At 52.0% G+C, this 24,002-nt stretch overlaps 1 protein-coding gene across 3 annotated transcripts in view; it reads left to right on the top strand.

Moving 5' to 3' along the window:
• Positions 1–24,002, top strand: part of LOC105570382 (protein groucho) — a 77,834-nt gene that overhangs the window by 36,250 nt on the left and 17,582 nt on the right. For all 3 annotated transcript variants that reach the window (XM_012027525.1, XM_012027527.1, XM_012027526.1), the window contains 5 exons: positions 4,501–4,545; positions 10,351–10,413; positions 10,505–10,579; positions 10,768–10,800; positions 11,367–11,726. In XM_012027525.1, coding sequence (XP_011882915.1) covers positions 4,501–4,545; positions 10,351–10,413; positions 10,505–10,579; positions 10,768–10,800; positions 11,367–11,726 — 576 coding nt within the window. The remainder of the gene's footprint in view (positions 1–4,500; positions 4,546–10,350; positions 10,414–10,504; positions 10,580–10,767; positions 10,801–11,366; positions 11,727–24,002) is intronic.

Raw genomic sequence — 24,002 nt, forward strand, 5'->3', positions numbered from 1 at the left:
CCTTGGATTCCGAGGTCCTACACCACTGTCTGCTGTACGGCCGATCGTAATTGTCGCGAACTATACTGTCTCTGTAAACTGCTACACCGATGTGACACCGTGCAAGCAACCAAGCAGCAAGCTGGGCCGAGTGGAAGGGAGTCGGGGGTGCTAGAGGGAGTGGATAAGGGGGGTCGGAGGTGACAGAGGGGTTGATGGGGGTTGGGAGTTGAGCCGGTAATCGATATCTCCAAAGTAAACGAAGAGAGAGATAGAGAAGGGGGTGGCAACGGGGGGTGGAGGAGCAGTTGGCGAGGAGGGGCGGGCGGGATGGGGGGGGGCAGGGGGCATAGAGTGATAGAAGTAGCGACGAAGAGAGAAGCGAGGCTCGCCGAGGGAGAGAAGGGGGCGAGGGAGAGACGGATAGAGAGAGAGAGAGAGAGAGAGAGGGGGCGAATTACAGAGACAGAGAGAGAAATTGATGTCGAGGGTTTGTCAACCACTGACAAGTATTATATACGTGCAGGCCGGAGACGCGCGCGGACGCGGCCTCGCGCCGCGTCGGTGTGCGCCGGCACACGGGTGTACGTACACCACGCCAGCCGTGTCTCTGATATTCTAATTCCACCCTCGTGTATTCCAACCGCCTCTCCTACCCATCTCTTCCCGCCGTCGCCACCGCCGCCACCGCCGCCGCCGCCACGCGCGCGCAACTTCATCCTTCGCGATTTTCATTAGGGTAACGCGCCGCGTAAATCCGCGCGCTGCTTCAATTTTTGCCCCCCCCCCCCCCTCCCTCCGTTCACTCTTTTGTCCGCTTCGTCTTACGGATCATCGCCTTTCTATGTCGTTGCGCGATATCTTTCCCTTCTATCGCCGAGATACCGCCAATCGTGTCCGCTTCCGCGGATGTGATTGATACTTGTACTCGATTTCTTTGTGGATGCTGGGTGCATTTTTCAATCGCGTTGTACGGGTTCGCGGTTTACGCGCGCGTTGGAATTTCCGCGGGCGATCCTCGCTCTCGTAGCTCTCAGTTACGCGGTGACAGTTTTATTAAAAGGAGAAGCATACGGAGTACTTGTAAATTGAGACCGCGCTGTGAGTTTACAAAAATTACATCTTCATCTATATTTGCCGTTTGATCTTCCTCCGGTCACGGTTTACATGCTTCCGCTGCTCCGCAGGTTGGACGACTGTATTTTCGGAAAACGTCATTTCGTCCTGACAAGTGCGCGACGGAGACTGATCCACTTGGCTTTTTCTCGCGAAACCATTTTCTCGCTTCATTTTTTTAATCATGCGCCTGTCCGTTAATTTATACGCTACGGAACCTACCCTTTATTTATCCGTAAAAAATTTGAAAACAAAAAGAAACGAGAAAATTTTTCGGTCATTGCAAAAAGTTTCCCCTCGATCGCGATGAAAATAACCAACGCTCGCGAGCGTCTGACATGCTCCAATTATCACGAATGCGCGAATCTTCATTCGTATTCCGCGAATTGATAATCGTCGCCGTTCGATCGCTCGCAGGAGTTTCATATTTTTATCGCGACACAGATTGCGGTGCATCGTCGGCGAATTAATTCTCCGGAATGCCGCTACGAACGAAACTGCCCCCCCGACGAACGGCGTCGCTCCCTCACCCCCGCGTTTCGTCGGCAAGAGGGGGGTGGGGGGGGGAGGCGGAGGCGAGAGGCTAGCGTCGTTACGTATCGTCAAAAACAGAGCATAAGCGGAAAGCCCCGAATCCCCGGGCCGTCAGAAAATTAATTTGATTCCCGATACACGAATGTAATGATCGAGCGCAAGCGAGGAAAAAAAGAGAAAGAAAATTCGATGGCACGGACGAGGAGCAAAAAAACAGGGGGGGGGGAGAGGAGGGATAGAACGAAAAAAACCTTATCGAAAACGGGCCCGAGGTCGTTGCGCATCTCCGACCTGCCCGCGAACGAGAAGACTTTCCAATTATCTATGTTTTTTCTCCGCCGCGTTTTTTCGCGCTGCAACAAATTAAACGTAACCCACATCCCTGGGGCACGCTTCTCGATTACTCTTTGTTTTCCTCCTGTTTCCACGGTTCGCCGTTTGCTTTCCACCCCTCGACTGTACGCGCGCGCGGGTATACCTGGCAGATTGCATTTCTATCCTCCTGCGCGCTACGTTGTCCTTCTCTCAAAAAAAATTTTTTTTCCATCAACACTAGCGAAATTTCGCCCCGTCACGCTTCGGCTGTGACGGGCGTTCGGCCGGCGATACCTCCTTTATGCGCGGAAAATATCTTTACGCGGGTTTTAGTCGAAATATTATTTACGAGTTTCTTCTGCGCCCCGTATTTTAGACAAGCGTCAACTTACTGACTCTCGAGTAAGTTGTAATCGTTTTACGGACGTCGAATGATAGAGTTGCGTAAATTTATATTGTAAAGGGTGTTTTTATTACATCGCGATCGAAAATTGAAGAGAAGCTTTATTGCGCGCGAACAGTCGTTTCTTCTTTATCGTGATAATTCACCGGCTCCTTTTACAAAGATACGAAATGCAGAAAGAAAAATTTCGCGTCGGCTTATTAATTATCCGTTAATTATCCGCGGGCGCAACGTGTAAATTTCCGCGAGGTGAGTCAAGAGAGTGGATACGAGCGAAAAAGGAAAATGGGAATGGAAAGGGAGGCGAGAGGAACGATAGACTGAATAGAAGTGCCGTGCAACTGCAAGAAAGGAGAGCGTAAAGAGGGAGGAGGGAGGGGAAAGGGGACGAAACGAGAGAAAATGTCGAGAGAGCGACAAACGAGGTCGTCCAATCATCCTATCAAAGGCTCGCTACTAAAAGATCCATATCGAGTAATCGGAGGGGGCGAAATTATCGGTACAACTCTTATTATTGGGTTCTCCCAGGCACGTGAAAATAGAAAATGAGAGACGGCGGATGAGATCGATATCCACGAATCTCTCTCTCTCTCTCTCTTTGCCATCGTCGAGAGAGAAAGAGAGTTCTCTTGTTATTTGATTACCGACTTTCGTCGATATCTTGCTTGCGACCATCCAAGTCGAACCGCACACAATGCGCGCGGAGCGTCCGCGACGCGAGCCAAACGCCGACAAATCGTCCGACGGATTCGCAAAGCTTTCTTACTTCACGTATGGTCGCGTGCGCGCGCGCGCGCAAAAAAAACGAGGCGGACAGAGAACGGGAAGACACACGGGGGAAGTGATAAAGAATAGAGAAAAACAGAGGAGCGAACAATACGAGGGGACCCTCTCGTTGTGCACGCGCTTAGTCCGACGGATAAATTATGATCGCTCTTTACCCCGGCCGTGGCGGCGGCAATCGCGGCGCGCACTTTTTCGTAGGCCGCGCGAGCTTCGAGGAAATGTATTATCGAGCCTCCCTCGCGCTCCCCGTGCTTGTCGCGCGATAAGATCGCCGGGCCCGAATCAACGTGCACCGCCGTAGGACAAAGCGCGGCCGGGATCGTCGCGCAAAGGAGGAAGGCTCCGCGCGTGCCTTGCCCCAAGTTCGCCAGGCGTAGTTATCGACTGCATTATTAAGTCGGTATATTTCCGTGGCCGATGCTATCGATCTCCGAGCCCGAGTATCTCCCAGCCTGGCCTGACGTGTGTATTGCACTTTCCCGCCTCCCCCCCCCCTCTTTCTCTCTCTCTCTTCCTCCCGTTCTTCTTTCCGTCTCTCTCCATCTTTCTCTCGGCAAACCGCCGCCCCCGAAGCCATTCGTTTCCGAACGAGAGCGGCTAAAGGCGGACACGCGCGGCGCTAAGCGACAGCCACTAGCCAATTTACGATCGCGCAAGCGCATCCACCGGCCTGCATCCTACGCTCGGATGCAGTTTATCGAGACGCATGTACGCGCGCCGGATCGAACGGCTACTACTACTGCGGGCCCCCTTCGGTCTCGCCCTCGCCCGCAGAAATTCGTCCGCGAGAATGCCGACGGCGTGAGAAGATCGCGCCGGTCTGATCCATCGATCGCGCCCCAGCGATTCGATACGCCTCGAGAATTCCGCACCTCGGTGTGCGCGACGCTCTATTTTAATTTCGGAGGAAACGCGACCGCGCCGGCCCTCGGCGTTAAATTGTATTCCCACGGCGGGATCGCGTAGAGAACAAATGTCGCCAGGCACGATTGAGACGACGTTACAAATGCCATTTGCTTTCTTTATTTATGTTTGAAGCCCGAGACCGCGGGCTTTAAAAGGCTCATGCGAATAACGCGATTCCGCACGAGCGTTTGATACTTGAATTGCAGCTAGCCAATTTGCGATTATGCTCGCGTGCGTAAGAACCATAGCAGTCGTCAGTCTAGTTTGTATGCGAATGGTTTTACGCTTGCGAACTTTGAAACGCAACGATTTCCCGATACATCTCTCTCTTTCTCTCTTTCTCTCGCTCTCTCTCTCGTGTTTACAACTGCGTGCCGTTTAATAGTTTAACCGTATGTCACTTTACCCATCCCTGAATGATACTTTTACGCAAACTGAAAGCCACGTCTTTCTTGTTACAGTATTACGAGATGTCGTACGGCCTCAACGTTGAAATGCACAAACAGGTAAGCTTGTCACCTACTTATCGAATGATTAATCCAGCGACTCGATCCGGCCGTTCAGACAAGGCCGTCCAGTGTTACTATCTTGTAACTAAAGATTAAGTAAACTAGGCAAACCAGCGTTGTATGGATATCGATAATCGATAGCTAAAATATTTAGATCGGATGCAGATTATCCCCCTTCGGACACATTCTTAGAACGTGTTCCGCGTGGTTGTGCCCGTTAAACATCGGCAACAGTTGGATCGCACGGCCGGACAACGTAACGCTGGGAACTGGGCGTCGCGCGAAGTTAATCAAGATCGCGTTTAACTCGGACGCTAAGTATCCGAGTGGCCCTTCGCTAATTGAGCCCGGGGTCAGTGAATCGCCGGGATCGGCCGCGGCCGCAAACGAGGGGGCGCGAGCGGGGGCGCGTTTAGGCCGGGAAATCGTGTAATTTCGGCTAATCAGGGGAAACGGCGGCGTGGCAGTTTCCCCTCTGTCAGCAATTTTCTTAAAAGCGGCCACGGTGGCCCCTCGTCGCCGCGCGGTCATGCTCAAAAGTGGGGCTCCGAACTCCAAACAGCCCTCCCGCCGTCCCGGTGGAACAACGAGCTGATATTCATTAGCATTAGCGGCCGATCATTTCTCACCCTCGTACCTCGAGGCGGCGCTTAATGGGCCGAGGCGCGGGGGAGCTATGTTCTCCCGGGTAGTTATAGGGCGTAACGCGGCGCCGGAATCACCGCGGAATTGTTTCCGGCGAATAATGCATGAAAAATCAGGGCGGCTTTTTTTTAAAAACCCGGAAAACGCGTGGCGCCCAATCGGTCTCGCGACCCGGACCGCGGGATCGTCGCCTTTTAAACTTGGGGGTAAGGTTGTCGAACTGGATTTATTACCAATGGAAATCGGAGGCGTCTATACGTGTCACCTGAAATTCAATTAGCTGAGGGTCTTACCTGATCGAATGGCTTATCCTGGCGAGATAATGATTCGAATAGTTAAAAATAAAACCTGAATTCCTTTCACGTGGACTAATGTCGACGCGCTAAATTGGACCTGTCGCGGAGTCTAACAATACGTTCGTCGATATATGTATATATATATAATTTTTTTCTCTCTCGCTAACGGGTGTGCGGTAAAACCGGTGGAAGAGTCGTTTCGCGCTCGTGATTTGCAAATTTGTCGGATAATAATGTACACCGGATACTAATAAAAATCGGAAAAGTAAGATCGCGCGGGAACGCTGGGAAATCAAGTCGGGACACCGCGACTGCACAAATTGCAGCGGAGATAATGTAACACGGCGAACTCGCTTCTCTGACACTAATTGGAAGAGAAATGAAAAGTTATCGGTTCTTGGCGGCTCTCTAATTAACCGTGATAATATCGGGCCGATGCCATGCGCTCGTGAACGCACGATTAAATCTCTTTCGCCAGCTATTCGCATTAATTGCCGTCTTCCAGGCGCATTAGACGATGATTTCGCGATGCGTCTTGGAAGAAAAGGTGGTAGATTTTTTTTTAAACGTTTGTCCCGCAAATAACGCAGTAATCTAGTGGACAAGTGCGCTTTATTTTTTTCATCGAGCGTCCCTTTCCCCGTTTCTTCCGCCATCGGCGACATAATGGACATCCCGAAAATGTACTTATTGCTTTCGCCCGGGGATGCCGCGCGTCGTGTCAGTCTCAAAATCCTCCCTCGCGCGGCAAAAAAATAAATAAATCAAGCTGCCTTTAGTCAATCCCCGCCACTTAGCGGGCTTTCGCGTCGCGGTTTTCTCGCTCCTTTTCAATTTGAGCCCCCGAATGAAAACAATCTTCCCCTACGAGGTTAGAACCTTCTGTATCTCTGCCTCGTCTCTTTTTCCCGTTTCGCCACCCCTTTCGTTTTTACCCTTTTCGCTCTCCCTCGCTCCCCTCTTCTCTCTCTCTCTCTCTCTCTCTCTCTCGCACTCCCATTCTCTCCCCCTGATTTCCGTCCCGCTCGCCGCTCCCAGAATGCTAGCCATCCCTCGCATCTGCGACCCTCGTATCTCCTGCCACAGCCCGAAGTCGACATTTGCCTCTCACCCACCCCACCGCAGCCACCACTTTACCACTCTCTACTCGACTAACTCGAATTTGTTGGCGATGTCCCAGTTCTTGTAGGTACGATTACTTCTCTCGCCCCATCCGTTCCTCATCCCCAATAGCAGTCTTGAGTTTTCTCCCTTCGGTCACCCTTGCTCGCGAACATTGGCTCGATCGTTCGGTTTAATTGCACGATATAGACTGCGACCGACCGATCGGTCGGTGCAATATTCGCCTCTCGATTCACGTGGTGAAGAAATCAAGTTTTTCAACACTTCGACGTCCCTCTGTGCAGGGTGATTCGTCGAGTTTTATCCCCACTTGCCCGGAGAGAGGCGTTGCCGAAGTCTTTCGGAGCAAAAAAATGTTAACGCGGTATTCGGCTGTTAATTTGAAAGTTTGGGAAAAATAATTTCTTTGTACAATTTCAATGGGCAAAAGGGACGAAAATCCTACGGACACGGTTGAGACGTTAATCTTCTAGGTAAGAAGCATTCTTTTTGAATTCCTTAGGTTTGCTTTGTACAATAACAAAAAAAAGAAATCGACCAGAAATTTATGAGGAAATTTTGTAGGAAACAGTTCCCGGCATGCGTTCCGTAAACGGGGGGTAAAACTTTGGGGAATCTGTGCGTGAATACCGTTAAACGACGGAGAATCTTGGAAGGATCTTTCGGCCGCTGAAAAAGTCGGGGAGAGCCGATCGAAATTGTACCGCTTTCAATCTACGAGTTAATGCGATATCGTTCGTTAATGTCGGCGATAAAGCGTTTTATCAGTCCCGTTGGATTCTCGAGTCCGTCGAATTTCATCGCGCGCGCCTCATGGAAAACGAGATTCGCGGCAATAGAGAAAAATGGGCGGCTCGCAAAAAGCGCCCGCGACTACGCAAAAGAAAAGCGCGGAAGAGAAAGGGTGGGATAAACTGGGCGAATCAGAGTGGCGACGAGGACGAGACGGGAGAGCTAAAAACTCATCGCGACGCGGCTGGTCGCGCGTTACGTTCTCGCCCTATTCATCCATTCGAGTCGTACGTACGTACGTACGTACGTACATTCGGTTGCCGGCGTATCTGTCCGATAACGCTTATCGCTTAATTGAAAGGGACGTCCTTCGGCGCGGCGGCCGCCTGCTCGTTGTCCCGTTCGATTAAGCCGCGATCCACGGTAATATGTCGCGGGTGCGTTACGCACACGCGATCGCGAAATGGGTCATTACCGAGTCTTGGGGGGGCCCGAGAGAATTAGAAACGGCCACGGAAATACCAAGGAAATGAGATAAAAAATGCTTCATCGCCTCATTACTCAGCGTTAAGCCACGCGGACGCGTTTAATCGAAAACTCGTAACGAAACGACGAGAGAAGCGTTAAGTATTCTGTATTAAAATTATTCCCGAACGAAGGATCGAAGGGTGGCAATAACTTTTGCATTATCCTGCATGGGAGAGAATCAAGCCGCGCGCGGGAGTTGTTACGAAGTCACATCGTTTCTAAGGTGGAAACCCTTGGTGCGGAAATGTCGAATCGGAGACAGCGTTCTCTTCGAAAAAGCGCGTATCCCTTTGGAGGAATATTGCCGCGGCGTTGTTGTTGGCGTTGTTCGTCAATATAAGAGTAACTACCATTTCCCCATCGCGGGTTTGCCCGGCGTCCGATAAAAAATGTGCAGGCTGACCAATTGCGTATAACTCACCCTGCCTTTCCAGTTCTTCCTACCTTCATGCATATATACGTCTATCTATCCGGGCTCTCTGTCTTCTGCCCACTCTGGTCCTCTCTCCCTTTCTCCTTCGTTCTTTTTCCTTTTTTTTGGATTCTCTTACTCTGTCTCTCGTTCAATGCACGACCCCCCTCTCGCTCCGTCTCCCGCAGGTTCTCTTTCGGCGGTCGGGGGTCGCTTTTCCAGGGTTCTCTCGTTCGTACACACGTGTTAGCGTGCGAACGCGCGAGCGAGCGAGAGGACAGAGGGAGGAAGAGGGAGGGCGAACGCGCGTGTACACACTCGCGCTCGCACTCGCAATCGCGCTCGCACTCGCTTGCGCTTGCTCGCACGAACACCTACGCCGCGCGCGCATACACCCTCCTAGGGGTCGTGTATTCGAGTTCTTTTATTTTGCCCTGTGGAGGTAGCAGAGGGTTGAGTCGAGCGAGAGCGGAGAGAGCGCGAGGGCTGGGGGCGATGACATCGATTTTTTACCCGTTGCTAATCTCAATGTTACCTCCACCTCCACCACCCCCCCCTCCCCTCCTCCTCCTCCTCCTCCTCCTCCTCCTCCTCCTCCTCCTGATCTACCTCCACATCCACCACGTCCTCCTCTACCTCCCGTTTGGTCATCTCCATCCCCTTCCCCGTCCCGCCCCGTCAACTCACTTCGTCCTCTCTGCCGCCACCCCCGCCCCCTCGTCGAGCCCGCACCTCGGCCATCCGTTTTGCGGGAAAACGTGCATGTGCATCGGGCACATTCGAGAAGGAATAACCATTTTTTCGTGCCGGACAACACTCGCTCCGCATCGCCCGCGTCCTGCAAATTCTCCTCGTCTCCCGACCGCCGCCGCCGCCTCCGACCACCTCCCGCAATCCCCGACACTATCCCTCGCATCCTCTGTCCATTTTTTCGTCGAACCTTTTTTCGTCGCCCGCCCTTCTTCTACACCCACCTAACCATCCCGGCTCGCTCCCTTCCGCCCTCCCTTGCCACCTACTGTCGAACAGGGCGAAATCGAACTGACGTGGACGCGGCAGTTTTCCATCTTTCTGTTCCCCGCGGGGGCGATGACATTTTTTTCGGTCTCTCAACTTTTTAGATCCACGCGGCCGGCTCGTCTGACGTGAAAATATCGCCGGGACGAGATATCGCGGCGTCATTGCGAACGCGCTATTAAATAATTACGCGCGGCTCTGCGTCCGCCAATTTACCGTCGCGAATCATTGAGATCGAGCGGAATAATTGAGTCGATTAAAATTATATAATTACACGGTGATTTTCGAATTATTAAATCCGCTGCTGCAAAAGGCGGAAATCCATTTGAGACCGCCATCGCACGATCGGGGGATAAATGGGCGACGGCGTACAAATATTTCTTTCGACGCGACGATTACGAAAGTCACGTGGCGATCGTGAGCTTAATCGTGATCCGATTCGATCGACGCGCATTAATGAGTAGCCACCCCTCCGTACGAGGGTGAAACGAGCCGCGCTCGTACGTTCGTCGTGCGACATGTGATTACCACGATGTTAACCCCGCACGCCGTGCCACGCGTGTCCTACGCGTTACACACACACATACACGCACAATTCGGTATCGCATCCCCCCCCCCTTCGCCCCATACAGTCGGCCTCGATTTCTCAATTAAGCCTCGAATTATTCAAAGCATAACTGCGTGACGTTAAACCTACGCACGCGACATTAAATTCCGAGTGAGTTTCCGGTGTTACACGTGCAATTTTACAAATGGAACGGTCATTTCGAAAACGACGTGTGCCGCGCCGTAATTTTTGAAAATGGAGATAGCTGATGGAGTGTTTTGTAAAAGCGCGCGTGTCAAAAGAAATTACGTCTCTGCCGTGTAGATATTATTCTCTGTGAAAATGGAGGAAATTAATAAAAGCGCCCTTTACGCCTTGCCGTGAGTCGCGCGGTACTTTTAATTTTCATAACGCGCCTATACCGTCGAATAAGATAAATCGCCGGAATATTGAGCTGTCAATCGAAAACGCATTTGACTCGACCATCCGTCGTGTGTTCGCAGACGGAAATCGCAAAAAGGCTGAACGCGATAATCGGGCAAGTGCTTCCGTTCCTGGCGCAAGAGGTGAGTCTTTGACTTTCTGTTTGGCACGCGTGCCGTGCGATCTCACAATCGAGTGTGACGACGACGCGATAATGATAGCATGGCATTGCAGCATCAGCAGCAGGTGGCCAACGCCGTGGAGAGGGCGAAGCAAGTCACCATGTCCGAACTGAACGCCATTATCGGGGTAAGTAGCCGCTCACCATTAACTTCCCAAGTCATCGGCTTTGATGAGACGGATCGTATAAGAATGTATTCCAGAAAAAAGTTCTTTACGATCGAACAGCTCGCGTGCTAGACCGGCGAGCTTGATCTCATAATTGAATAATTGTCACTCGAGTTGCGACCTGACGCGTCTTTTCCTAATTCTTGCAGCAGCAACAGCAGCAAGGTCTCCAGCAGTTATTGGTGAGTATTTTACCCTACGTTCGACGCGTAAATTTAGACTTTCTGCGAAACTGCCTCGCACGGTTTGCTCGATATTTTATTCGCGAAAAGTCGCGCGTTCTTGAAACAAGAAAATTAACTCGGCGCGTTGATCGCCGCCGCGCGAATCGCGCGATTAGTTTCACGAGCGTCCAACTGGAGATTGTAATAATAAACGAAACGCGAGTTTCGAACTTGTTGCGTTTAATTTGTTCCTAGCGCGCAACTTCTTAGATTTTATCGGAAATATCGGATGCTATCGATTGACGTAGCGCCAGTCGCGGGTGGTTAATTGACGCGCGATTAAGGGCTAGTTTCACAAACATCGGTTAACTGCTAACCGAAGGTTAATTGATTCTCCGTCTCTTCTGAAATAATAAGAAATAATACTGGTGAAGGATAGGGGAGCCGACTGAACCCTAGTTAACCGACGTTTGTGAAACTGGCCCTAAAAATTACTAAATACGCGTGCGAGGAAAGCGGGCGAGGCGGGGCTTGGGCCGAGAGTGATCCACCATTACAAAACGCTTTTTATCTTGACATCGCAGCAACAGATCCATGCGCAGCAACTGCCCCACGGTGCGGTGGTCGGCGGTCTTCCGCCGAGCGGTCTGCTGTTCGCAGGTGCGGCCGCGGCGGCCGCAGCCGCGGGTGTGCCGCCGCACTTGGCGCCGCCGCCGCATCCCGCGGCCGCGGCTGCGGTCCAGGCACAGGCGCAAGCGCTGCTGAAGCCTGCCGATCTACAGCAGCATCGCGCGGCCGCGGAGACGCCCGAGGACCGTAAGCCGATCGCCCTGCCGGACGAGAGGCTCGGCCACCGCTCGGTCTCTCCGCCTGAGAAATTTCGCAGCCGCACGCCCGACCTCGAGAGCGACTCCAAGAGGCGGAAGGAGGAGAAGCTAGGACACGTGAGTACCATTACCAGCATTGACACCGTCCGGCCGCACGGCCCGCTCTCTCGCGACGCCCCGAGATTTCCCCGAATCGATCGGCCGCTCGATCGGATTTTGCACTCAATATTGCGTACGAGATACAATATAAATACAGGTCCGAGGTTTATTTAGACGGACAAAGGGCGAAAGCGGAAACGCTTTGGTATTCGTGTATGAGAAGAGAATTTTCTCTTAAAATTTACCCTGAAAATCGTGTAGGCGTGGGACAAAGCGTGGGCATTTCGGAGAATTTTTTATGAGTTGCCGCGTTGGCCCACAATTATATGATTTTCAGGGTGAATTTTAGGAGAAAGTACTCTCCGTGTAGTCCAGATCTTCTATTTAGGATCGTCTCCAATTTGTCGAAAGATGCTGTATGGAACATTTCGTTGGCGGAGTATCCGAAAATGATCTCAAGACGATCTTAAATACAGGGTCCGACTCATGAATACCGCCCTCTGTGATTTTACAAAAGTCGTCCCCTTCGTTTGAGACCATTTCCCCCTCGGAGGGAGAGAAGAATCGACGCATCGGTAACAACGCAGGTGCGTGCTGTTGCATTGAATATTGCTCGTTGGTCACTGCACGCTTAACTACAGGGAGACTCGGCGTCGAAAAAGTTGCGCGTTACGGCCGGGGGGGGGGAGGGGGCGCGCGTTTAGCTGAGAATTAAAATGCTAATTGCAGCGACGTCGAAAGCCGATAAAACGGCCGACACTCTCGGCGATCGGAGCGAGGGAGAGGCCGAAGGGCGGCAGAATAAAGAGACGCGCGCGCGCGCGCGTTATATCGCTGGAAAGTAAACGTAAGAGTAATAAAAGGGCCGAGTTAGAATCGAGTTCGAGCCGCGCGATAAAGGATAGGCGAGCGCCGATGCTAACTTCCACTTAACCGTCGAATTCGCCGTGGATAAAAAGAGAGGCGGGGGAGGAAGAGGAGAGAGAGAGAAAGAGAGGATGAAAAGTATGCCCGGCGGTCTCGCGTGCCGCGTCCACGTCGGCCTTTTCGGCGGCAGCGAGCGTCCCAAATGCAATCATGCGTCGCGGAAGTTTCCATCGAAATCGGATTACCCGCGTTCGCCGCAAAGGCGGAGAAAAAAAAGGACCGACCCCGACTTCACCCGCCGGTCAAGAACCGTATAACCCGCGGGAGGTCCGTCCTTCCGTCTGTTAAGTCGGGCGATCGTCTATTTTGCTTAACGTCTCTTCGAAGCGAAGTCCCCGTGAAAGTGTGTTTCTCTGTCCCTGAATCACGACGACAAAATGCGCGCCGGCTCCTCGCGAGAGGAACCAACGCGGACGCGGGGGTGGGCGAGGCAGGAGGCGGGTGTATAATTAAAAACCGTGAAAACAGGCGAACAGTTAGCCGGCTCGTCGTGCGCGCACCGACTAAATTGGATTATTTTTCTCAGCTGCTCCCTTACCTCCTTCGGGCGCTTCACTTACCCACTCTTCGTCTCTCTTTATCTTGTTCCGCCCCTTCCGGTTCCGTCCCTTTCTCCCTTCGCGTCTTGCCTTTTTTCTTTTGTACCGATTAGAGCGTTTCCGCGCGAATTCATTAGCCGGCTACGCCGACTATACCCACGGCATTTTTCTCTTTCCCCCGCGCGACCGTGTTCGTTGATTTGCATTAATTATTTATTTAAAAGGCGTCATAAAATCGTTGAGAAACGTGATGGCTATCTATTATACAGGATGAGTCGCGCAATTTGAACGGGTTATACCGTCTTCACGGTTGATGATAGGAAAAAGTGGCAGGGGGGGAAAAAACTAAACGATTTAATGATGCCTGATTTCTTATGAAGTCCTGACATTGCATGACTCACCCGCTACACGACGGCGGAAAAAGCAAATTATCTACAAATACGAATGGTAACACGTAATAAATGATCTTATTAAGTAACATCTTTAGATATGATCTAAACAACACACAAGAATGGCCAATGCGAGTCTAAGGCAAGACGTAGATAGCCCATACTTGTAATTTTATTAAAATGCGATTTCATAGATCATATTAATAAAATTACAAGTATATGCTATCTACAGCTTGCCTTAGACTCGCATTGGCCATTCTTGTGTGTTGTTTAGTTTCAACGAGAGTCCTACTTTAACTTTAACATCTTCAGATGTAACGTTGGAATAAAAAGGGATTATTAGAGACGTATCGTTCGAAGCGCGACATATTTGCTACGTCCATTTGTCCGTTCAACTATCGAAGAACATATTTCCCAACGGTTTCTCCGCCGCGTTCTGATGACTTCAAACCGCCGCTGTTAAAATTGCTTCTCGAACAACCGTGTAGTTGTCGCGGCCAATTGTCACCGCCAAGCTACTGGCGAAAATCAAGGAGGTCGCTGGCGACCAGCGTCTTGCCTCCAGCTTTCTCCGCGTCCCCTTCCGACCCGCACTTTCGTATTATCCTTCCTTCTTTCTGGATGTACTAACGATGCGTCGTTTACACGGGCAATCCCTTCGGCCCCAAGAGTGCCGGGAAGTTTGTTTGAAGTTGAGGCACTGGACAGATCCGGTCATCAGCCGCATTTCCCCGCTGCCGCGAGATAAAGTCGCGATAAACGGAAAGCAATTTTAATGGCGTAACGAAATCGTCATTACATGTAATGACAGTTGAAAAAGTAATAACATTACGTTATTAACATTTTATGTATAATTGTCGGGATACGCAAAATTCTATTGTACATACATGCCGCTGTTTTATAATTATAATATGGAGTGCACTTGCGCGAAACAAATATTTATCGATACGCCGGAAAAATTTAGGCGCTGAAATAAAATACACGTTCACGCGAGAGTGCTTTCCTTAACGACTCTCGTCGCGCTTGACAGTTTTCTTACATTTGCTGACTCTCGACGCCTTTTAATTTATCGAAGAGAATCCTCGCAATTGTCGCGCTTAAAGTACTCAATTTTTGCGTACTTACGGAGAAATCTGCCGCTGTCGCGGACGCGTGTCCCGAGTGCAGAATGCGCCTGATCGAGAATGCGCGACGTCGCATCCGGTCGTACGTAATTCACGAGACCGACGAAGAAGAAAAGAGAAGGAGAGTCGGAGGGGCCGGGAGAGGAGGAGGAGGGGAGGGGGGGGGCACATCCGGAAATGAGTTTTCGCTCGTGTCCACGCTCAGGTTCTTAGGACTGCCGTCGAGCTTCGTACCTACATGTGCACGCCGAGAGAGGATTAGTCGTAGCTCAGCACACCACCACCGCTATCTCCCTAACCCCTTCGCTTCATCCCCGAGGAAGCATTAATCAAAGGAGCAACCGTATGCCCTGTTTCCGTCGCGACGAAAGCTGCTGCCGGTTCCCCACATGGAATCGCTGTATCGCGGGAAGGGGGTTTATTTCGTCCCTCGCGCAAATCGGATCGGAAGCGCTGCCTCGCCGATCGAAGCTGCCCCCGATGTCCATAATTATTACGATAATTTCCTAAGTTTGCCGAGGAGCGGCGATTTATTTCAGATTTTAATCCAACGTTGCGTAAAACAACGCCAGCGCTCCCTTGGCCGTGCCTGGCATTTTTAATAATACAGAAATTTTATTGCGAAAAATATCACCTCAGCCAGGGTTTGAACCTGAACCTCCCTGCACTCGAGACGGGCGTCTCACCAATTCGACCACCGAGGCATATCATAATATTTAACAGTATAAAGATGTTGTCTACGCGTCTGTTTCGACTTTTTTTTTAACTTCGCGCCAATTGGGAAAGGGGGGGGAGGGAAAACTTAAAATCGCGTATTCAACAGTTCTTATCGGTTAGTTGTGTAAAACGTGGAAAAACTGCTACAGAGACTACTTTGGATATGTTGAATAATGCTTTCGGTGGAGAATCCACGAGTCGTGTACGTGTGTTTGAGTGGTTTAAAGGATTTCGAGGAGTTGCACCTCCGTTAAAAGCGACACGTGGTCTGAACGCCCTTTAACAGGCAGAAACGAAGATTCTGTCGTTCGCGTAAGAGAGTCACCGTTTAACAATAAGAGAATCGCTACCACTGAATCAGCCGATTATACAATCACTCTCGATACTTTTCGATCGCACCTCGTATATAATGTTCTATGAAAAGTACGCAATGCGTACGACTGAGAGAGAATCGGTTTGATACATTTGCGACAACATTTCGAGGACGGTGATCCAGTTCTCGGTTGCTGCTTTATTTTGGTATAATTACTTCTATCTCGTAAATGGAGGGATTGTGTCTGAATGTCTGACTGTGACCTCATTTTCTCGTAATCGTCATCCCGTCACTGATGCTACTACGTTGCGAAGGGTGGAGAGGCAAAAAAGATTCCCGATAAAATCCTGGGATCTACCGCGCGCCCGCGGCGGTCTCGGTAATGCGACGGAGCATAGTGCTCGTTGTGAAATAACGTTTCAAAAGCGTGTCGGATGGCAAAGTGCATTTTTCATAGCGGTCGAAATGAAATTGAAGACGGAAAATCTCAAACGTGTTAAATGGCGAAATTTTTGCGTCGGCGCGAGGGAGATACCGTTCCACGATGGAAAGTAACTTCAGCTAGGTGTTGGAGGGACCTAATTAAACGTACAATTAAAATTCGTTTCACTCAATAATTCCGAATAGCTTGAGACCTTTTTGGAAGCGCGCGCTGTCCCTTGGAAAAACTTCTCAAGATCCGAGTTTCTTCATTTCGATACACTCTACTACGAGCAAGAGTTACTCGAATTTTACTATATTTATTTGTGTGGAAAGAAATCGGCTTCGTTTGCCGTAACACTGCGCTATGTGTTGTACAATCGTTGACGGATTTCACGGGATTAATCGAAATTCGCGCGGCATTAGATGCACTAATGAATGGGAGTAGTTGAATCCGTGGCGGAATCGATGCCGGGTGTTTACGAAGACGGGGCGGTCGAGGCCGGCCGGTTTAACTTTGTCTCCTCGCCCTGATCCGCAGAAACTTGCAGACATCAGGACGTAGATGTGCGTAGATGTGCGGTAGATTCATCTGGTGGGAATTCAGGCGGTGAGAAAGAGCGAACGATACGGAACAACGAGAAAGAGAGAAAGACAGCGGAAGGCACATGACGCGGCGGAGGAGGAGGAGGAGGAGGTGGAGGAAGAGTTGGGACGGGTTGGGATGGGTGGGTGGTTGAATTTTTCATCTGACCACGTCGAACCAATTAAAGCGGACCACGGTACCCAACCTCCACCTCCAACCTCTTCCACTTTTTTCGTTCTCTCTTTATTTCCGCCCCGCGTGCTGGCCTTTATCCACCCTCTCTCTGCACCTTCTCCCTCCCTCCTCCACGTGGACGCGAGAGAGCGCTCTCTTTCTCGGATATGCCCTCTTCCGTCTCGCTCCCGCCCGCACGTCGCGCAATCCGTCGTCCACCCCCTACGTCCCGGCGCCGCGCGTCCTCCTTCCATCTCTCGTCTTCCTTCTCTCGCCTCGTCCACTCACTCACTCTCTGGCAACTCGTTGGATTTTTTCGCGTCACGAGGCGGTGTAATTTATTTGGCCGAGGTAGAGAGGCACCCGCGGAGGTGGTCGACGAAGCGAGCGGGGGTTGGGTCGGCGGTACGAGGGCTACGAGGGGGGTATATCGCGGGAGAATAGGTGGAGGCGGCAGAGGTGAGGCGGCACGGAGGCGGAGGTGACGCGGCTAGAATGAGAGCACGAGGGATAGCACGGGGGAGGGGGGTAGAAGGGGGCTGGTTTCAGTTTATTTTGTGGGTCCTACCTACCCGCTCGTCACTGTCCAACCCCGTTGGTCAGTCGGTACGTTGTTCCCGTGCTCTGTCTCGCTCTTCTTCTTTTCTAGCGCAGCTTCGTTTTCTCTTTCGTTTTTGTATTCGCGTCCCTGTCCCGCACCCCCGCCCACCCCGCCGTTCGCTCCCCCCCCCTCCCCCGCCTCGCTCTTATACGTATCACCGTCCTTTTTTTTCGCTCTGTCTCTTTTTTCCTCTATCCCCCTTTTTTTCCTCGCTCTATCCGTCGCTCTCTATCGTGTGACTGTATACGTATATAATATAACCCACTCGTTCGCTCCACGCGAACAGCAACGCCGATATAATATTAAAAAAAAAAACTCGGGACTTCCTGATGGATCCGCTCCTGTATTTTTCGATTACTTCGCGAGCATGGTTTTTCCCCGGTGCAATCCGACTCCCGCGCGCCGACGCTCCGCCCTTCACCTGTTCCACCTGTCAACTCGCCGAGAGGGCTGCGCCTTCTGCTGGAAATTGAAAAGATCCTCGGTGTGATTTGTCGTCGTTCCGCGACTGTCTTTGTCGAACACGAACGATGAAACTACACGTATCCCTTCAGCTCTCGCGCAATAACTCTCGCGAAACAGATATATTTTTCCTTTTTATTCTTCTTTCCCCCTAATCATCATTTATGTCTTCGCAATACCAGACGGGAAGAAACTCTCCCGTGTCTCCCGTCTTACGTCACGCTCCTGTATCCTCAGCTTCATTATTTTATCGCGTTGCACCGTCGTACCTTCGAAGGGACGAGTCGCAAAATTTCACCCCAACATTTTCTCCCAACGACCGCCCAGTTTCTTATGCGGATATGAGAGTCTGGCACCTGAGCGTAGTGCGTGCCAAGTTTCGTCCCAATCTGACGGTTGGTTACCACGGTGCATCCCAAGTTTTCTCCCAGGAACTCAAGGATCCTCGCAATCAGCGCCGATCGTTACTACCAACAGTCAGATTCGGATGAAACTTGGCACTATGCGTCAGGGCACCGGACTGACTCCCTTCTCGAGATGAGAAACGGGGTGGTCGTCGGGGAAAAAAAGTTTAGGGTGAAATTTTGCGACCCATTCTTCGGCCGAGCACTTCTTGCAGTTGTAAAAGTCTATCGGATCTTTTTACGGCGCTTTTATTTTGCCGCAGAATCTCTTTACAATATACCACGACCGAAGGCTGTACACGTGCGATACAAGGACTTGACGGTATCAACATCGGATGTCGGGAGACTCGGTACTGCTGCCTCGGGCGGTAGAATCGATCTCGCGGCTGGCGGACGTAAGATCGTAGTTTTCCGCTGACCGCGGGCGCCGTTCTGAATCGCGACTATCGATCCGCCTCCGCGCATTAACGGCGTCGATTAGATAACAATAATACGTTCGCCGGGAGTATTACGCGACGCCAGCTGCGCACTTCTTGGTCGATTATCGTTCGCGCTCGGCCATGCCGCCGGACTTCCAACTAGTTGCGCGTGGTGGTACTAATGAGAACCCCGCGTCCACGAGAATCCCTCATCCATCATTCTTCCGCGCTATTTCCGATTCGCGCCGCGTACGCCCGCGGATCTATCCCTCGCGCTCGATAATTCGCACCTCATTACCCTATTGGCTACTTAAAATTCTTCGGTGCTTATACCGGCGTCAGTTTGCGCGGGACAGCGCGTTTGAAAATTTATTGTTTCACAGGCGTGTGTCGTCCGCATCTACCCACGATGAATTTTCCCACGCGCCAATTCTTTGGTCCGATTGATATCAATTTGTTCCTAACGAAAGATCGTCGCAGGTACTTGCCAGCGGCATTTTATGTAGCTGCGCCACGTTTCGGTAAGACGTGCGAAAGTTTCCGCGACAAGAGAAGCCTCGGTCTCTCGTTCGATCTGTATTTAAACGACCACGAGGAGCAGAGAGCGAGAGATGCAGACGCCACTTTTTACCGGTCAATCCCTCGATCGCCATTCAGCCGTGCGCTAAGTGGTAAATAACTCGGTTATCGATTACAAAAAGATGGGCTCCCGGTCTCAAGGGGCTCCCGCGTGCCGGAGCGCCGGGTTCATCAATTCGGGTCGGCGTAACAAATTTTATATCCGTCTTTGCGCCTTATTACTTTTTCAGACGCGAGCGCTCGGAACAGTCGATATCTCCGCCGGGCGGGTTCTTGTTACAAAACGCTCTGTCGACCTCTCACAATCGCTCGTAAGAGACGTCGGTGGACCTGTCTTCCTCTCGCCGAGGTGGGATACCGAGATGTCTTTCTCCGTCTCGCTCGACCCCGTCTCTGTCTCTTCCTTATTCTCCGCTTCGTCTCATCTCGTCCTCCTTCACCTCCTCCTCCTCCTTCTCCTCCTCCTCCTCCTCCTCCTCCTCCTCTTACTCTTCCTCCTGGCCCGCCACCTCTCCTTGCTGCATCCCTTGGTGCCGCTTCCACTAGCTCTCCTCGCCAGGAATATAAAGATCTCGACGATCTCGGTTGTAGCGGCCAACCCAGTGGCGTAACTACGAATTTCGAAGCTTCTCTAGTTTACGACGCGGTGTTTCGTCGGCGAAAACCCCGCGCGCGCGTCTCGTCCCGTTTCGATTCTGATCGACAGAGTAATCGGCCTCGTCAAACTGAATATCTAGGCAATTTGGACAAAAATGTACAATTTAAATATTAATAATGTAACTTGCGGAAATTCCAAGTCTTGATCTTTTCTCAGGCGAAACTTCTCCAAGTCCGAATCACTTGGAACTGCCGGGAAATAAGAGATTTCGCGGGTATTGAACTAATATTAGTTATAATTAAATGGCAAAACTTGCCGAGAGCGCGACGTGAAGCTGATCAACGCGTCTAGCCGAGGTAACGAATTAATTAAGTAATCAATCAATCGGTCGGGGACGCGTCAAAAGTAGTCGAGTTCTCGGCGGCCGTGTCTCGTTTCATAAATGCGTTTCTTTTTCGGTGCAGCTAGGGAAGAGAGATGCGCCGAGAAAAAAGCGCAGCCGTCGCTCTTTGGCGACGAAAAGAAAGGCGGTCAACGCGAAAGCTCTCGCAGGGCTTTTATAAACTCTGCGTTATAATGCGCATTCTGAAATGTAGAATAATATTAAGAATGATGAGCAGAATTTTTTTTTTCTCAACAATGCATTTATCGTCGCGAGATACGTTTTTCATTAACGTTGTTTATATAATGTAAAAAAATGTGCGAAAAAACGTACTTATTGTCTGAAACTCGCGGCGCTAAAATAATTTAACTTTTAACGCGGTTAAAAAAAATAATTTCTCCTTTCGTTTAATCATGTGTTTTCAGATCGGCATAAAGGATTATTGTACACCGGTAACGATATGCGTTTCCAAAATAGAACGGGACGTATATAGTTTTAACAATCCATCGCACACGCGCCGCGACGCGCGACGAAAATAGCGCGAGCGTCAATTTGCTGTTGAAACTTGTTAACGCGTATTGCGCTCGGTCCATAATATCGCGGAGCCGTGGCCGGAACGGCGGAAAAAATGAGCCTCGAATCAAAGAAATGCTTACGAATCGACACGCGCTCGCAAGCGTGCGCCTCCGCGCACGCACCGGTGCGCTTTGACGCCTTTCTGTATCGCGCGCGCGTACACAGGCGTGCACGTACGCGCGTGGAAACGAGGCCCCCTCGACGTCAACGATGAAACGCATACGTACACACGTGCACAAGAAGCACTTGGGATACCTAAAGCGGAAATTCGAGGTGTGTACGTGGTTGCGAGTGTATCTGCCGCGGCGCCTTGGGGCAGAGAGGCGGCGAGGGGAGGGGGGGGGGGAAAGAGGGGGAAGGAGTGCAGGCAGAGGGTGCTAGGAGGCCAGGGCGGTTGCTCGGGGGAGTTGGGGGCGGCGTGCAGGGTGGTATGATGACAAAACATTCGCTCTGAGCTTCCGCAGGGGATCGGGGCGCGGGGGCCGCTCGATGTACAGCCGAAGGGGTTGGTGGTGGCACGGGGGAGAAAGGGTGGCGAAACGCGGAGGGGAGCTGGGTTAGGTTCGCGGCTGCTCTCGGGGGCCAGGGGTGACCGCGCGGGGGTGTGGGGAAACGTGAGCGCCGGGCGGAAAGAGACCTCCATCCACCAGCCTCACCCTCACCCTCTGTCTCCTCCTCTTCTGTAAGCGAGGTGAGGTTGTACGGTCGGCTCGCGTCGTTCGTGTGAAACGCGCGTGTACGTGTGTATCTCGCGCACGGACGCGTATGGTCGCGCGCGGTTGTGTACACGAGTGTTACTACTTCGTGTACTACCCTCGGCGAGTGTGTGGAGAACGGGCGAAGGATGAGAGAGGGAGAGAGAGAGGGAGAGAGGGTGAGCGAGGGAGTGAGAAAAAGAGAGACGGGAGACAGATAGATAGTACAAGAGTGAAAGAGAGGGAGAGAGAAAGAGAGGGAGGGAACACGGCGACGTGGCGAGGAGGTTTATATCCATCATTTTGTATTTCTCGCAGACATAAAAATCTATACCATCGCTAACCCCCCGCCCGCCCACCGACGGCAGCACACCGCGCCACGCCACACCACACCACGCACAACACCGCCACGCCGTTTCGCTTCGCGCCAGAGCTTCGCGTCCCTTCGCCGCGACCGACCAACGCTTTCACCACCCATCCGAGCACCTTCTCTCCCGCTCCTCTCGCGACCTACTCACCCTCGTCTCCCGTTTCCCATCCCCTTTCCATCACCCGCGCCCTACGTACGGAGCCGAACCCTGGCTCTGCACCGAGAGAGAGAGAGAGAGAGTACAACCGCCGTCTCTCACTCTCCTCCGTCACCCCTGCACCGCGCGATGGATGGATAGATGGATGGATGGATGGATGGATGGATGGATGGATGGGGTTGAGCCGTGGGGGTGGGATAGGGTGGAGCGGGAGTGCAAATATCGTATTTATTGTATGACGGGTCCGCGTATCCCGAGCTAACGCCTCCTGCCGGCCCACTTCCTCCTCCTCCTCGTCCTCCTCCTCCTCCTCCTCCATCTCCTTCTCCTCTTTCCAGCGCATCGAGAGAGCGAGCGCGTCCCTTTTTCCGACTTGCTCTCTCGCCTCGTCGCTCTCTGCTGCCGCCCTCCCCGTGCGTATACATGTATATGTACGTACGTGTGCGCGTTTCGCACCTTCCGAGAATGCTTCTTTCGCTCTTTATAACGCTCGTGACATACTCGGACCACCCCGAGGGTCGGGCCCTTTGCCGAGGGTGGCTCGCTAAGGGAACGAGAAGAGAACGACAATGTCGTCGTCGTCATCGTCGCCGCCACCGCCGCCGCCGCCGCCGCCGCCGCTGTGACTCTTTGTAGTATAATCGTTTGACGATGAGGATCGAGTTATCATTGGCACTCTCCTCCGCTTTCTTCTCCTCCTTCTCCTCCCGCCGTCTCTCGCTCGCCGGAGGTAATTATGAATACTGTTCAAAGCGAGGCAATAAGGACGCGCTGATTGAACGTTTAATAGGAGGTTTAATATCGCGCGCCCGGCGCCGCGTTCGCGCTGCTTGGCATAACAACAAGTGGATTTATAACGACGCGACTACCACTCCGCTCGCGCAGGTGGAGGCGCGAATATTCGTTGTTGGTGGTCGCGGCCGCGAGCACACTCGGACGCGTTGCACCGCGCTTTGCTGCACGGACCGACTGTAATTCGCTTTTATCGAATGACGAGGGCGAGCCGCCCCTTTCACGCGCCGCACGTGAAGTAATTATCGGACAAATGCATCGGTGTCTTGGAACGGGAGTGACCGCGTTCGCTGCGCGATCTGAAAGGGAACGTCGGGTGCGGGTGATATCGTCCCTCTCGCCTTGAATTTGCCCCGGACAACAAGTCATTTCTTATTCCGGGATATTGTTGCGGGTTAAAACGTCGATGCGAATATTTACGTGCCGGGGAATAAAATATGACGATCCGGACAGCGGAAATATTTCAAGTTATGAAGTAATACGGGGACGCGCGTGCAACGTACTTGTCGCCGACTGCGCGTCATGTCGGAGAAACGACTCTCATCGCAAGACACGGCGCTTTTAGTAAAACGCCAACGCCCCATACATGCGCACGAAATCCGGGGGTAGGCCAGGGGAACGGTGGCAGGAGCCCAGAGGGGGGTCTGTTGTGGATGTCAGAAGCAAATGTGCTTTCGGCGCGGAAGGAGCTTAAGGAGCCCGTAAATTTCCACACCGTGGAAAAACGACATGCACGAGCCTGTTGAAATCCTCTCGCCGAGCAGAAGGTCCTCCCTACCCTCTTTCGAACTCAGTTTCTCTCCTTTTTTTCCCCCCCTCGCTTGTTTCCCCTTTTTATTTCTCTTTCTGCCGCCGATGTGTCCCCCCTCCCCTCGCCCTCGCCACCCTTTACTCTCGCGGCGCGAGGCTATTGGCCACTTTCGAATTTAATTTTCTCACACAGCGGCGATGCCGAAAAACATTTACGGGCCATAAAGGATCGCCGATGGGAAGTGCAAACTATGGTTAAAAAAAACCGGGGGCGAAAGAGAGACGGAGAAAGTTGGCCAGAAACCGGGGGGGGGGGGGGG

Source organism: Vollenhovia emeryi, unplaced genomic scaffold, assembly GCF_000949405.1.
Source record: "Vollenhovia emeryi isolate VEMERY1.0 unplaced genomic scaffold, V.emery_V1.0 DF939120.1, whole genome shotgun sequence".
Classification (NCBI taxonomy): Eukaryota; Metazoa; Arthropoda; class Insecta; order Hymenoptera; family Formicidae; genus Vollenhovia; species Vollenhovia emeryi.